The sequence below is a fragment of the Enoplosus armatus genome, chromosome 3 (genome assembly GCF_043641665.1).
Source record: "Enoplosus armatus isolate fEnoArm2 chromosome 3, fEnoArm2.hap1, whole genome shotgun sequence".
Lineage (NCBI taxonomy): Eukaryota > Metazoa > Chordata > Actinopteri > Centrarchiformes > Enoplosidae > Enoplosus > Enoplosus armatus.
Window position 1 is genome coordinate 8,290,768 of NC_092182.1, and position 12,458 is coordinate 8,303,225.

General features: G+C 41.1%; 2 protein-coding genes across 2 annotated transcripts; one reads left to right on the forward strand and one right to left on the reverse strand.

The window, feature by feature from the left end:
- Positions 1 to 5,690: 5,690 nt before the first annotated feature.
- Positions 5,691 to 8,241, forward strand: aqp7 (aquaporin 7). The gene is made up of 6 exons (XM_070902915.1): positions 5,691 to 5,828; positions 6,793 to 6,919; positions 7,018 to 7,155; positions 7,297 to 7,415; positions 7,566 to 7,783; positions 8,052 to 8,241. Exons 1-6 carry the CDS (start codon positions 5,691 to 5,693, stop codon positions 8,239 to 8,241), a joined length of 930 nt encoding a protein of 309 aa, XP_070759016.1.
- A 1,986-nt stretch (positions 8,242 to 10,227) lies between these two features.
- On the reverse strand, positions 10,228 to 12,246 carry tpgs2 (tubulin polyglutamylase complex subunit 2). The gene is made up of 7 exons (XM_070903246.1): positions 12,171 to 12,246; positions 11,972 to 12,051; positions 11,800 to 11,887; positions 11,411 to 11,551; positions 11,128 to 11,241; positions 10,877 to 11,040; positions 10,228 to 10,446 (listed from the first exon to the last, which is right to left on the reverse strand). Exons 1-7 carry the CDS (start codon positions 12,244 to 12,246, stop codon positions 10,228 to 10,230), a joined length of 882 nt encoding a protein of 293 aa, XP_070759347.1.
- Positions 12,247 to 12,458: the final 212 nt, after the last annotated feature.

Sequence of the window (12,458 nt, forward strand, 5' to 3'; positions counted from 1 at the left end):
CATCATGACATTTGTAGATGGTAGAAAGTACCGGGTTAGTGAGCGCAAAAAAAGGCGAATTCTACCGAGCTGTTCATTATCCGCCTTGCTGTTGTTGTTGTTGTTGTTGTAAACGTCGTCATAGAAACAAGTGAAAGCATGAAGCCGGGACAGTGGGACGCCATTATCCCATGGAAGCGTTATTTACTGGCTTTTATTTTCTATAATAACTCCATGGATGCAGCAGGAGCATAGCGGCGTTGTCTGAATCAAATATGTGGTGTGGCACAGCAGCAGGTTCGCCTGGTTCTGTTTCATTAATGTCACACACTGTGGAATCACATGTACGAGCCTCATTTGCTGTCACACAGCGCGCCAAACATGGATGTAAAGGTCTTTTAACGTCCGTTTGTACGTCAGCTCTACTCATTAGACCTCAGTGAGAATTACGCACAGGTTCTCCAACAGCTGATCAGTACGCACAGCTGCTGTGGATATTTGGGGCGACTTTACCCAAAATTCATCACGTGTTTCTGCAAACCGTCACCACTGTAAAGCGTCCGTCATCATTATTAAACATCAGAAGAACGATAAGTGATGTATTGACAGAGCTCGCGTTGAAACGGACTTTACAAAGTGCTTCACAATAATTAAACTAAGTGATCATTAACGGGGAGATGATGCTCAAATTAAAAGAATGATGCTTTATTAAGGTTTAATAATGCATCTTTGAATTTTACAGAAAGCTGTGCAGCAAAAATAACAACACAGTCTACCGTGAGGCGCGCACATTCTCTGCGCACATTGGACGAACAAAAACCGCGGGCCGCACTAACATTAAACTTTTATATCAAGGTGGGGGCCACAAAATAAAGATTGAGACCCATGCTCTATAACCTTTGGGATTCAAGGAAGTATTCACATCCTTTACTTAAGTAGAAGTACCCTACTAATACCACACTCAAAATATTACTGCAAGTAAAAGTCTGCCTGCATTCAAAACCTCACTTATGAGGTATGTCAGTATTATCAGCACTTCAATTATCAAAAGTAAAAGTACTCATTCTGCAGAAAAATGCTTCCTGTCAGAACTATTATAGGCTTTGATGTTTCTGGATTACTGATATTTCTGCTGTATTAAATTGTATGCTGCATTTTACTGCTGTAAAATTGTCAAATTTGCTGCGTTTGTTTAAGGTTGTGCTAATTTGAACTACTTTGGGGAGTTTAATCTGCAGCCGTGCATCATAAGATCATCTTAGGTTTGAGCTCAGAAAATGGCAATGCATACTCCAAGGGGGCGTTTTAAATAGTTTATTAAGCTTAGGAGAATTGTATCAACCCATAAAGACACACTTCACCAAATTTGGAGATTCGTGATTTTCACTTGACAGGAAAGGTATGTGACCTTTGGTGTAATCTAAAAAGTAACTTGTAACTATATCAGACAAATCTAGTGGAGTAAAAAGTACATTTTTTTCCCCGTTTTATTTCAAATGCATTTAACCAGAAAAGCCTCACTGAGATTAAACATCTCATCACATCACAGCATTAGTATAAAAAAAACCCTCAGGTCATAGTGTCCCGGATCACACAGGGGCAAGCATCTGCAGGCTGATGGTCCTTCCTCCAGCTCCTTCAATCTCTTTTTGAAAACACCTGAAGATACCAGCTCCCCCAGAGCCAAATCATTCTGCAGCATACCTAAAAGCCCCTTTTTCCATTTTCAAGATGGACGTTGGGCTCAGATAACAAGAGTAAATCCTACGAATATGTCTCAGAGTGGAGATGGTAAAAAAAAAAAATGGTGTTACAAATATATCATATATAAGATAGTGTTTGAAATGTATACTACATACAGTATACTGTGTGTATGGACACAGTATGTGCAGTGTCCACTAAACTTTTAAACACTTTACATGCAATTATAAGAGCGTGCTATAAGTTTGATTATTTTGGAGATTTGGTTTAAACCTACAGGGGTAATATAGTCAAATATGAATATTGTGCAGGAGCCATGAAATATTAGTGTAACACAGTTCACATATGATGCATATTAATCTGAGAATGTGACTTTTAAATACAAATGCATGTAACTGAATAATCCACTTACCATTGTGCTTTTATTTTAAAGGCGCTCATTCTGGAAAACTTAATGCATCACTTTCAGGTTCTACTGGCTACTAATACAAAAAATGTTCAACATGACATCTTTTAAACAGAATCTGTCAACACAAATTTAAGTGAATGAAAAAAGAATTTGTTTGTTACATCTTTAAAAGAAGGAATGAAGAAGACAGTCACATGCTTCACGTCAATTCCTGAAGTCAATCATTTACACACAAAACAACACTGAGTCAAAATGTCAACTCAGAGGCACAGACTGGGTGTGTTTAACTCAACATTTGACTCAAGTATAAAGTTGTGTGGCAAGATCTGTGATCATGGTGAAGTCATGAAACAACCTGTGGCAGAAATATGTAGAATGGTTGTATTAATCTCCTCCTCTTTACCCACCTCTGTTAGTACTGACACAGCCTATAGATGTTAGGTAACTCCAACCTCGCAAATGTAAGTCCAATATCCTTCTTCCTTTTAGCTCTGGTCTGCCTTCCAACACCTTCTGATACAAATATCTGGCTCTTTAGCTGCTAAACACTCCACCATGTTCATCAGCTAGTTGCCAACTTTGTTGATGGTTTATCAGAGCCTTTTCTCTGAAAACTCGGTTTACATTTTCACATTTCAGAAGCTGGGAGGAGCAGGAAAAGTAATTCATCTGTTAGGGTGCCAGGAAGTCTCTTCATACTGTTGAGTGATCCACCTGTGTTGTGTCCGAGTCATACCCTCTTTCCCCCCTCTCTCTTCTAAGTAACAGTTCAAATTCAGTTCAACAAGTTCAAACTAAGTTCAGCAGTTAAGGTCATGATGCACTTTAGATGACCTGTTCTCCGAATATGGGACCGGACGTCCTGTCTGTAAAATTCTGCTAAATTGACAACTGAAAGGTACAGCTACAAGCTTTGTTTTTTGCACCTGCCTGACACCCTATGAAGCGAGAAACCACAAAACGTTCGGGCCTATAGGCGCCCCTCGCTAAGCAAGGAAATTGAAACTCATGGAAAATGTGGTTCATGTTTTCAATCAAGAGCAAAGTTGTTTTTCTTAGAACTCAAGAACAGGGGGTAAAGGTTATAAAAAGGAAGAGCAGAACAAAGGCGGGGGACCTTCGGAGAGAGACCTGCAGACCTGCACCTCTGACTGACTGACCGACCGCTTGGGCTCTTGCCTTGGTTGTTTGTAAGACTTTGTTATTTGATTGTTATATTTTCTTCTTTTTGAACATTTTGTATCCATTTACTCTTTTTGATAAAACTCCAGTAAAACTGGGTTGTACTTTGTACATTCCAACCAAAGTCCTGTGTTGCTCCTCTCTGAGATCATCTAAGTAGCCGCCCTCAAGTAAGAAGACTCCTCTCCTTGAGATAGGCTGACAGTAGATAATAATTTGTCTTTGATTGATGAATTCTAATGAAGCTGCTATGTATATATTATGATGTTCAACATGGAAGGACATGGTGAATAGGTTCAGCTCAGTTGTCTGATGTTTTGCTGCTGCTGTGGTATGTTTCATGTTTATTGCTGCTGTGATATGTTCAGTGTTAAGGTTGAAGTTTTCTGAATAGTTGGGACACAGGGAGGGATTTCCTAAATGTATCTCTAAATTGCAAATTAGGGATTTGGGCATTTGAGGCGGCCCAGTGTGAAACCAGGCGAGTGTCCGCCACCCTTCCGTGTGGACCTCCCCCAGTATTGATCTTTTCCTTCAGGGTCTTATTGGGGTACCACCAATCTTCAAACACCTACCACACACAGATATTCCTGCTAATATCCGGTCGTTGGCACATAGTCAACTATATAGGCCCTAGTGTTGTGATATTCCGTGAACGTAACTAAGCAGGCTAAAGCGGTCTTGCATGTAGAGTTTGGGAGTCCGTTCGAAAACCTAAAGGTTAGGTTGTAGAACAGCCGTCACTCAATGTAATATCCGCGTTGGGTGGGGGTATCGGTTGTAACATCTAAGAACCTCTTCAATACCAAATCAATCTTTAAATAGATTAAATTCTTCTTCTAGTCTTATGGGTATTGGAGTTCTGTTCCTAAAAGACAGCAGGGCACCTTTTTGGCCACTAGAGGGCAAAACATGCTAACAAGTTGTACTGGTGTTGAGTGTGTGTGTTGAGGAAGGCAAATTATGCTTATTAATTATTACCCTTTCATTTCCTATTTAGTTGTATGCTTTAGCTGATGATGACTTATGAAATCATGGTGTGATAACTGCATCATTTCTACTTCCACTTACTGCATTACTACAGTAAGAAAATATGTATTTGTCCTTGTAAGGAGCAACAGTTGCAAGAACAACAAAAACCAAATTGAATGTGTTTCCTGATTTTTTATTTATTCATGAGTTTATTTAGACTTTTTAAATGTTACCACATAGTTATCCCGATGGCCCTCCAGGAATGTTTCCAGGGACACGAAAAAAACTGATGAACATGCTATTAGTGTAAGTAAGTGCAGCCAATATCTCCAGTAATATTGAAATCGTGTGTTTGCAACACCAAATCCTGTTTCTGGGCATGTTCACCACTTTTTACTGTCACCTAGAAACTTCTTATGTTTTAGTTGCACTCATTAAAATGACCTTTAGTACATTTGAAAAGTCACACTGACAAGCAATTTTCCAAAAGCAGAGGTCTGCAAAATCAATCGCTGCATGTTAACATGTCAACAAATGAAAAGAGCAATGGTTCAGATGGGATAAGCATATCTGGACTTGACGGCAAGCTTTTGCAGATTTCACACGGTGAAGTCCAGATAAGTGTGCCTGTGGTCAATGAAGCTCTCCTTTTAATCAATACTTTCTATTGTTTTGGTTGTTTTCCCCACTGCCCTGTATGCTCTTGTTATTTAATCACAAGACAATATGGAACTGAAAGCCATGTTGCCCATGAAATGTGAATAAACATATAAATGGCAGCATTTTAAATAACCTCTACACAGTAACATAAATCAGTTCACAAATTGGTCTACGTATGTTTATATTGGTCTACATTTGTCTTTGTGAGCAGGTTATTGCTACTGTAAAAACCTGAAAGCTGAAACAAAACATCCACACATCTCAAACTGAGTCATATATAAGGGTGGACTGTGCATTCACAAGGAGAAACAATTGAATTGAATATCATGTCACACCAATTTTTGGTCAATTATAGGGGTTAGTTAACATTTCTGTTTAGCAGAGCAGGCACATGTTTTCAACCTTTTTCCTTATTATCCTCAGATAATGCAAAGCTATTGGGGGATGGGTCTGACTGTGTGTGTGTGTGTGTTTGAGCGTATCCAGGAGGAGGGGGTTGGGTCAAGGCTACAAAATGTGGACAAATCCCAATGGGTACGTGTGACAGAGAGAGAGAGAGAGAGAGAGAGAGAGACACACACACACACACACACACACAAAGAGAAAGTGAGGTAGACAAGAAGACGAGTCAGAAGAGGGGTAGGAAAGAGGAGGGAAAGAGACTTGTTAGTGGACTACTGTGTGACATGGGAGGCACCTCGTAAACTCTTCAAGGAAACCTGGACTTGATCTTCATTAAAATAAACTCCACCAAAACAAAAGGGGGCGAAGAAGAGAGGAAGAGGAAATGAAGGACTTGGTGGAGGCAGTAGAACTGGGGGTCTCTCAGCAGAAAGGAGTTAACGTAACTCGACCCAAAGTTTGGCTGAAGAATGAACTTGTTCGTGTGGGACTTGCTGAATCTCTTTGCACATATGTCATGATGGTAAGAAAAAAAGATGTCTTAATATGCTTTCACAGCACTTGTTGTGATAATGTGCACTTTAAAACTGCCAGAAATGTCTCTTATATCCATCATTATATCACCCCTTTTCATTCATGAGCTCTTTTTTCTGTTTTGAAAAAACAAACTCTGGGGCATGTTTATCTGTAACAACCATAAGCCATTAATTATTAATGTTATGTTCTTGACCCCGATAACATGCCCCCTTGCCCAAATACACACATACACACACAAGCGCATTTCACAGTCACATGGCAGGGGTTGTGGGTGCGGATTGGTGGGTTCAAGTGGGTGAACCAGGAAATCTAGTGTTACCAGAGGGAACGGTCAGGCAGTGGGCCACATGGAGAGGGTTGCAAAAGTCACATGTTATCTGTCAGCTGCTACAATAAACCCTATACTTGGAAGCCAGGAAGAAATACATGCAGCAGTGAACACTTGCTGAACATGTCATGTAAATAAGCATGTGAGCACACACACAAACACACACACAGGCATTTTATATTTTGTATAAAGACTTAAACTTGCTGGGCTTGTACTTGGGGAACCAGGCGTACTCTTAACCTAAATACACACTGACTTTTGTAGGAGAAACCAGATGTTTCCTGTTTCCTGAATGAACAAATTTTCAGTGCCAGCTGTTTTTCACTGGGACTGAAGTCTCTTGACTGACCTAAAAGTTACAGAGAGAGAGAGAAAATGCTTCAGTTTAGCCTCTTTTACCCTTCGATACAGAATCCATAGTTAAAGAAACACTCATTCTTCTCTCACACACTGCCTTCATTGGCAGAACTCAATCAGTTTTTAACATATCCTGTTTGCTGGAATGCTTTCCCTTAATTAGACTGTCTGGAAGTGCCCCCCCCCCCTCGTAATTTGCTCTTTAGTCATCGTCTGTGACCTTCCTTGTCTGTGCACGATTGCTTCTCTCTCTCTCTGTGTCCAGGTGTTTGGCCTGGGGTCTGTGGCCCAGGTAGTGACAGGACAGGGGGCGTTCGGCCAGTACCTCAGCATCAACCTGGGCTTTGGACTGGGTGTTGCAATGGGGGTTCATGTTGGAGGGAAGGTCTCAGGTACGAGAGCTGACCCTTGTAAACCCTGCCATCAAGAATCCTTAAAAGTCAACACAAATCGTCTGATGCTCATTTCTCATGCTTTGTTGCTCCATCAGGGGCTCATATGAATGCAGCGGTGTCTCTCACGATGTGTGCATATGGCCGCCTTGCGTGGAAGATGCTGCCTCTGTACGTTTTTGCACAGCTATTGGGGTCATTTCTGGCAGCGGGGACAATTTATGCTGTCTATTATGGTGAGGGCACACTGCATGCTCAAGCACACTAGGCACTGAACACCTATTGTTATAGAATTACATTTCCTTCTCCTTGCTGCATTTCTATTGGTAGTCATACATCTGAGAGTGTCCATCTTGCCAATATGTTTCCATATGCAGAAGCCATACACAACTATTGTGGAGGAAACCTGACTGTAACTGGTGCAAAGGCCACAGCTGGTATCTTTGCCACCTATCCCGCACCGTACCTCTCCTTGCTGGCTGGATTCATTGACCAGGTAGGCGTGAAACTGGATTAAAAAGGATCACAGCTACAAATCACTATCATCTGACACATTCTGCACCAACCACTTTCTTTGTTGTATTGTTTTTTTTACGCACAGCCATCTTGACAGGTGTTTCTATGTGATGTTTGTGTGCTGTGCCAGGTGTTCGGCACAGCCATGCTGCTGCTGTGCCTGATGGCTCTGTCCGACCAGAAGAACAAACCGGCCGCGGCGGGCAGCGAGCCTGTCGCAGTGGGTCTCCTGGTGCTGCTCATCGGCATTTCTCTGGGCAGCAACAGCGGCTACGCTATCAACCCCACCCGAGACATCGCACCCAGGGTCTTCACTGCCATAGCAGGCTGGGGGGGTGAAGTGTTCAGGTACACGTGGAGGATGTATTGGCTTTTAGGGGAGCTATTGCTACATGTCCTTAACTAGGGGTCAGTCGAAGGCAAAACATCTCTGTTAATTATTATATGACCCGTGTAGTTTTTCCACATGCATTGAGAGGGTATTACTCGTTATTTCTAACAATGCAAATGGAAAAAAATGCTTGATTATAATATTTATGCAAAAAATATGTTGAGCTTTTTGATCTACCCCTCTAATTTTCTATCAGTCCACAGTTATCTGTCTTTTTCTGCGCAGGTCTGGAAATGGGTGGTGGTGGGTGCCTCTAGTTGCCCCCCCCATCGGAGGAGTATTGGGTGCGGGGCTCTACAAGGCCTTGGTGGAAATGCACCACCCTCCCCTCTATGAACAGGGTGAGGGGCTGGTGGAGGAAGAGACTGCCCCCCTGGGAAAAAAGGACAACATCTGTGCGAATGTATGTGCCTGAGACCCCCCCCCCAACTATGCACAGCGTATCCCTTGTAAAGCTATATAAGGATATCTGTAGGAAGGGTTAAAAAAAAAAAAAAAAAAAGAGACCAATAACACATTGCTTCCATGGGGGACAGAAGGACGTTCACAACGCTGGCTCAAATAAAGTCTGTTTTATTTGAGCCAGCCTTGTAATTTAATTTCATCATCAAACTTTAGTTACTCAGCTACAGTTTCTGTGCTCGACTTCAACACATATAAAATATACATTATTTGTTTGATCTTTTGAAAGGTGATGCTGACACCTGTGGCTTATTGTTCCTGTCCATGCTAGTTGTAGTAACTATGTTAAGGACAAAAGGTTGAAAACAAAGAGCCATTTATATACATGGGAGATGAAGACAAAAAAAAAAAACAACAAAAAAAACACACCCACTATATTTTATGTTAATATATTATTGAGGCATAGCAGCTGATATAACCTTGGAAGACACCATAAATATCATTCATTAAAATAATCAACAGGAAACCACTTACATGAGTTTGGAAACTATAGTATATGTAAAGAAAAATAAACAGCCCCGATACATTGCACTTATACAAACGTGTAAAAAATACGAACAGTGGGAGTTAGCTCCTCACAGCTTGAAAGGGCAGCAGCACAACCAAATATAATGTACGCATTCATCTTTCCAACCATCCAGCGCACAGCAGCCTGAAGCTAAAAAGCGCAAATGTGTCTTGATTAACTGTGAAGGAGCTAGTACTTGAACCAAAAACTTAATCCTAGATGTCCATTAACTCAGCTCAGCAGTATATGTTTGACATCAAGAGCCCTAAATGGATAAAGGTGACAAATTTGAAATGCTGGAAGAAAACCTCCTCGCCTCGGTTCACTGATATGAAGTCATCGAAGCACAAGTCATCATACAAAAATCACTTTTTTATGTTTACGAAGTTTACAAAGAAACACGGCATCAGTGAGGCACTGCAGTGATACGATGGCCTGTGGGTAACTTAAATTACTGAGGCCAAGCTTGATGGTTTCTTGCCAGTCTTTGATTATGTAACATGTAACATTATATGGTTCAGATACGCATGCACGCTAAAGTGAAACATTTGATACAGAAGCTCTGAGCGTCGTGGCTCAAACATTTTCAGTGAGTCATGTGATCAGTTTCTTTCTGTAGAATCATGTGATCATTTCATTCAGGTCCTCATCATACAAGCACTTTAACTGAACAACTGAAACCTACACAGTATTATGTTCATGCTTCCTGTTTCCTTCAATTTTACATTCACATAAATATAAACATATGTGTTATTTACCCATTTTCACACTATTGTACATTATAAATCATGATGAAGTAACTTTTGGATTTTATCCACATGGTTGAATGCACTTATTATAAGTTACTTTGGATAAAAGCTTCAGCTAAATAAATGTAATGTAATATAATATATATTTTATTGTTGTATGATACATTCAAAAATGAAATATGTACAGGAAAAGGGTTAGGGTTAGGGTCTAGAGACAATAACTACTAATTTATAAACTGATATAGTGTCCTTATTGAGTAGTAATGAGTCCTTACTGGTTACAGAAGTGATACAATTTATTACAACATGTCAGTGTTATTTGAGCCATGTTAGCAGCACATGATCATATTTTATGAATTGGCTGCCTTGAATTATTTTTATCACTAGATGTCACTAGTGAACACTGCTAAATGGGGCTTCTAATAATGAATCTATTGGTGATGCAATTGGCTGGAAAGCCTCAGTGCTTCAAGCCTAATTCCTCCATCACTGACCCTTAGCAATGAAAGGTAAACAAAAATACAATTATCACAATGTTCTCTCTGTTTTGAAATGTATGACATGTTGGGGGGGGGTTACTTATTCCAAACTTAGTTTTGGACAACATGCTCTCCAGGAATAGCAGAGTGTGCTGGCTGTATAAACAGTGAAGGTGAAATGTTTTCCTGGGATGGGAGCGTTCTCACCGCTTTGGCCCAATGTGTCTTCCCATGCTGCCTTGGCTCTTGGCGGCGCTCCCTGAGCTGCACTGTGTCAACTGCTTCTTCTTGGGGACGGGTACCTTGGCTTTGCCTTTGAAGGCCCTTGTAGGATCCAGCTTGTTGAGATGGGAATCTCCAGCAGGATCTGCCAAGCTGAGCTCACTGCTGAAAGTCAGTGGCTGGTACAGCGATGCCCACTGCTGTAGAGGGAATAAGAGGTAGATGGTTTACAATACTGTTTACAGTTATGTAGACTTAAACAAAATGACACAAAATAACCTGTACAATGAGTGTAACAGTACAGACACTACAAAGAACTATAACATACTTTAAACTTTAAGTGCTATTGAAGTGTTAAATCAGCAAACATTTTGGTATATAGTAAAGGGAACAGAATGAAAAGGATTTTATTCACCTGTAATAGTAAGTGTTGTTGTTACAAACCATTACAAAGCCTTCGACACAATTTAATACATTTTAACTAAACATAATTTAGTAAATTCTGAAAGACTAAAAAAATAAGACAGTGTAGAATTTTGGCTGAAAGTCCTGCAGTAACTGAAAGTTTTGCAGACGCCATTTAAACCACAACACGTGGTCTTTGAAAGTGTGATTAGACACATTTGCTACCTTGGCCTGGGGGCTGAGGCCATAAGGGGTGAAGGCATACTGCCACTCAGGCAGACCCAGGTGGGTGATCATCAGTCGGTAGTAGGAGGTAAAGGTTGCTGTCATAAAATGCCAGCACAGTGAGCGGTCAAGGAACCAAATTTCACTCTGCTGGGCTACGACACCTGGAAAATACAAAGACCTTTTTTAGGTTTAACATTGTTGTTAAGAGAAATCATAAAATATGCAATTTGTGAATACAAACAGAGCACCTGCAGTGCAGTTTTTGTAGACTAGGCACACTTTGCCATTCCCACCACAGGAATCCAGCTCAAAGATGCGGCTCCGGGTATCAAAATGGGGTGCAGCGGGAGCACGCCCCATCCCTGGCAGACAGCATTAATGAATCTTGAATAAATATTTACTTTCCAATCAACATTTCATTCATTAGCCTGCTTTCTGCACAACTGAGCACACAAACAGGCGTAATCAAACTTGACATGCTGTAATTGTTGAGTTAAGCCCACATGGGGATCTGACAGGAGGGGGTTTTACCACTTTCTGTGTTGCTCTCCTCCCAGTCCAGGTCTGCCAGTGAGGGGGCATTGGGTAGAGAGAATAATGATAATGGTTGGAGCAGCGGGCACAGCCTGGCCACACTGTTAATCATCATGCATCCCAAGGGAACACAATCACCTGAGAAACACACACACACACACACACACACACACACACACACACACACACACACACACACAGTTATGATTGTATCACAAGGCTAAAAAACCTTCACATAAGTCTTTGGTAAAAAGAATAATTGCTGGAGCCCTTTGCATTTACCTGTATCATGTAATCTCAATAGTAGCCTTTAATTTGAATAGATTAAGGCTTTTGTGAGAAGACTATTATTACAGACAGAACATAAAACTAATGAGGTCACCTACTGTCTAGTTTAACGCTCCAGGTTAGTGTAAATCCATCAGTTGTCAGATAGAAATCTCGCAGGTCCTCTGGCAAAATACACGTGTTTTTCTAAGGAAGAAATACAGTAGGTTCATATGACAACAATGTACAACCAGAGCAAATATTGATGTCTTTAAGGTGTCCATTTTTCACCTGTTCCCATGACAGCAGGCTCCTTTTCTCTGCGGGCTCCCTCTCTGCAAAACGCACATCGGCCACCCCGGGCATGTTCTCTGGCACAAAAGGGACACATTCATAAACGATGTATTAACTGCCCAGTAAGATATTAACATGTTGGCTAGCTAACCTGGACGTTAGTTGCGAGTTTCAGAGCAAAAACCATGATACACACCGAGTATTCGAGTAATGCCAAGCGTCAATCTCTCAGCGACACCTTTAAATGATAAGCTTTCTTTTGTCTCTTCCATTTGGAAGATTGTAATCACACGTTTGTACAAAACCCTGGAAGCATCCTCTGCGGCTATCTCTGCCTTGTATCATTCACTTCTCCCCAAATAGCTCAGCTGGCAGCACACACAGGAAGCGACAAGTGCAGCCTTGATGCACAATTGGCACATGTTTAAGCCAATAGAAAGCCGCGTTTCTGCAGACCAGCCAATTGGCTGCTCAGGTGAAAGGG

Coding starts and splice junctions, on each gene's coding strand:
- aqp7 (XM_070902915.1), top strand. CDS start 5,691: ATGAAGGACTTGGTGGAGGCAGTAGAACTGGGGGTCTCTCAGCAGAAA. Junction 7,156..7,296: donor AATTTATGCTGTCTATTATG/GTGAGGGCACAC, acceptor TTCCATATGCAG/AAGCCATACACAACTATTGT. Junction 7,784..8,051: donor TGGGGGGGTGAAGTGTTCAG/GTACACGTGGAG, acceptor TTTTCTGCGCAG/GTCTGGAAATGGGTGGTGGT.
- tpgs2 (XM_070903246.1), bottom strand. CDS start 12,246: ATGGAAGAGACAAAAGAAAGCTTATCATTTAAAGGTGTCGCTGAGAGA. Junction 11,242..11,410: donor GGAGAGCAACACAGAAAGTG/GTAAAACCCCCT, acceptor GCTGTCTGCCAG/GGATGGGGCGTGCTCCCGCT. Junction 11,041..11,127: donor CTACAAAAACTGCACTGCAG/GTGCTCTGTTTG, acceptor TGTATTTTCCAG/GTGTCGTAGCCCAGCAGAGT.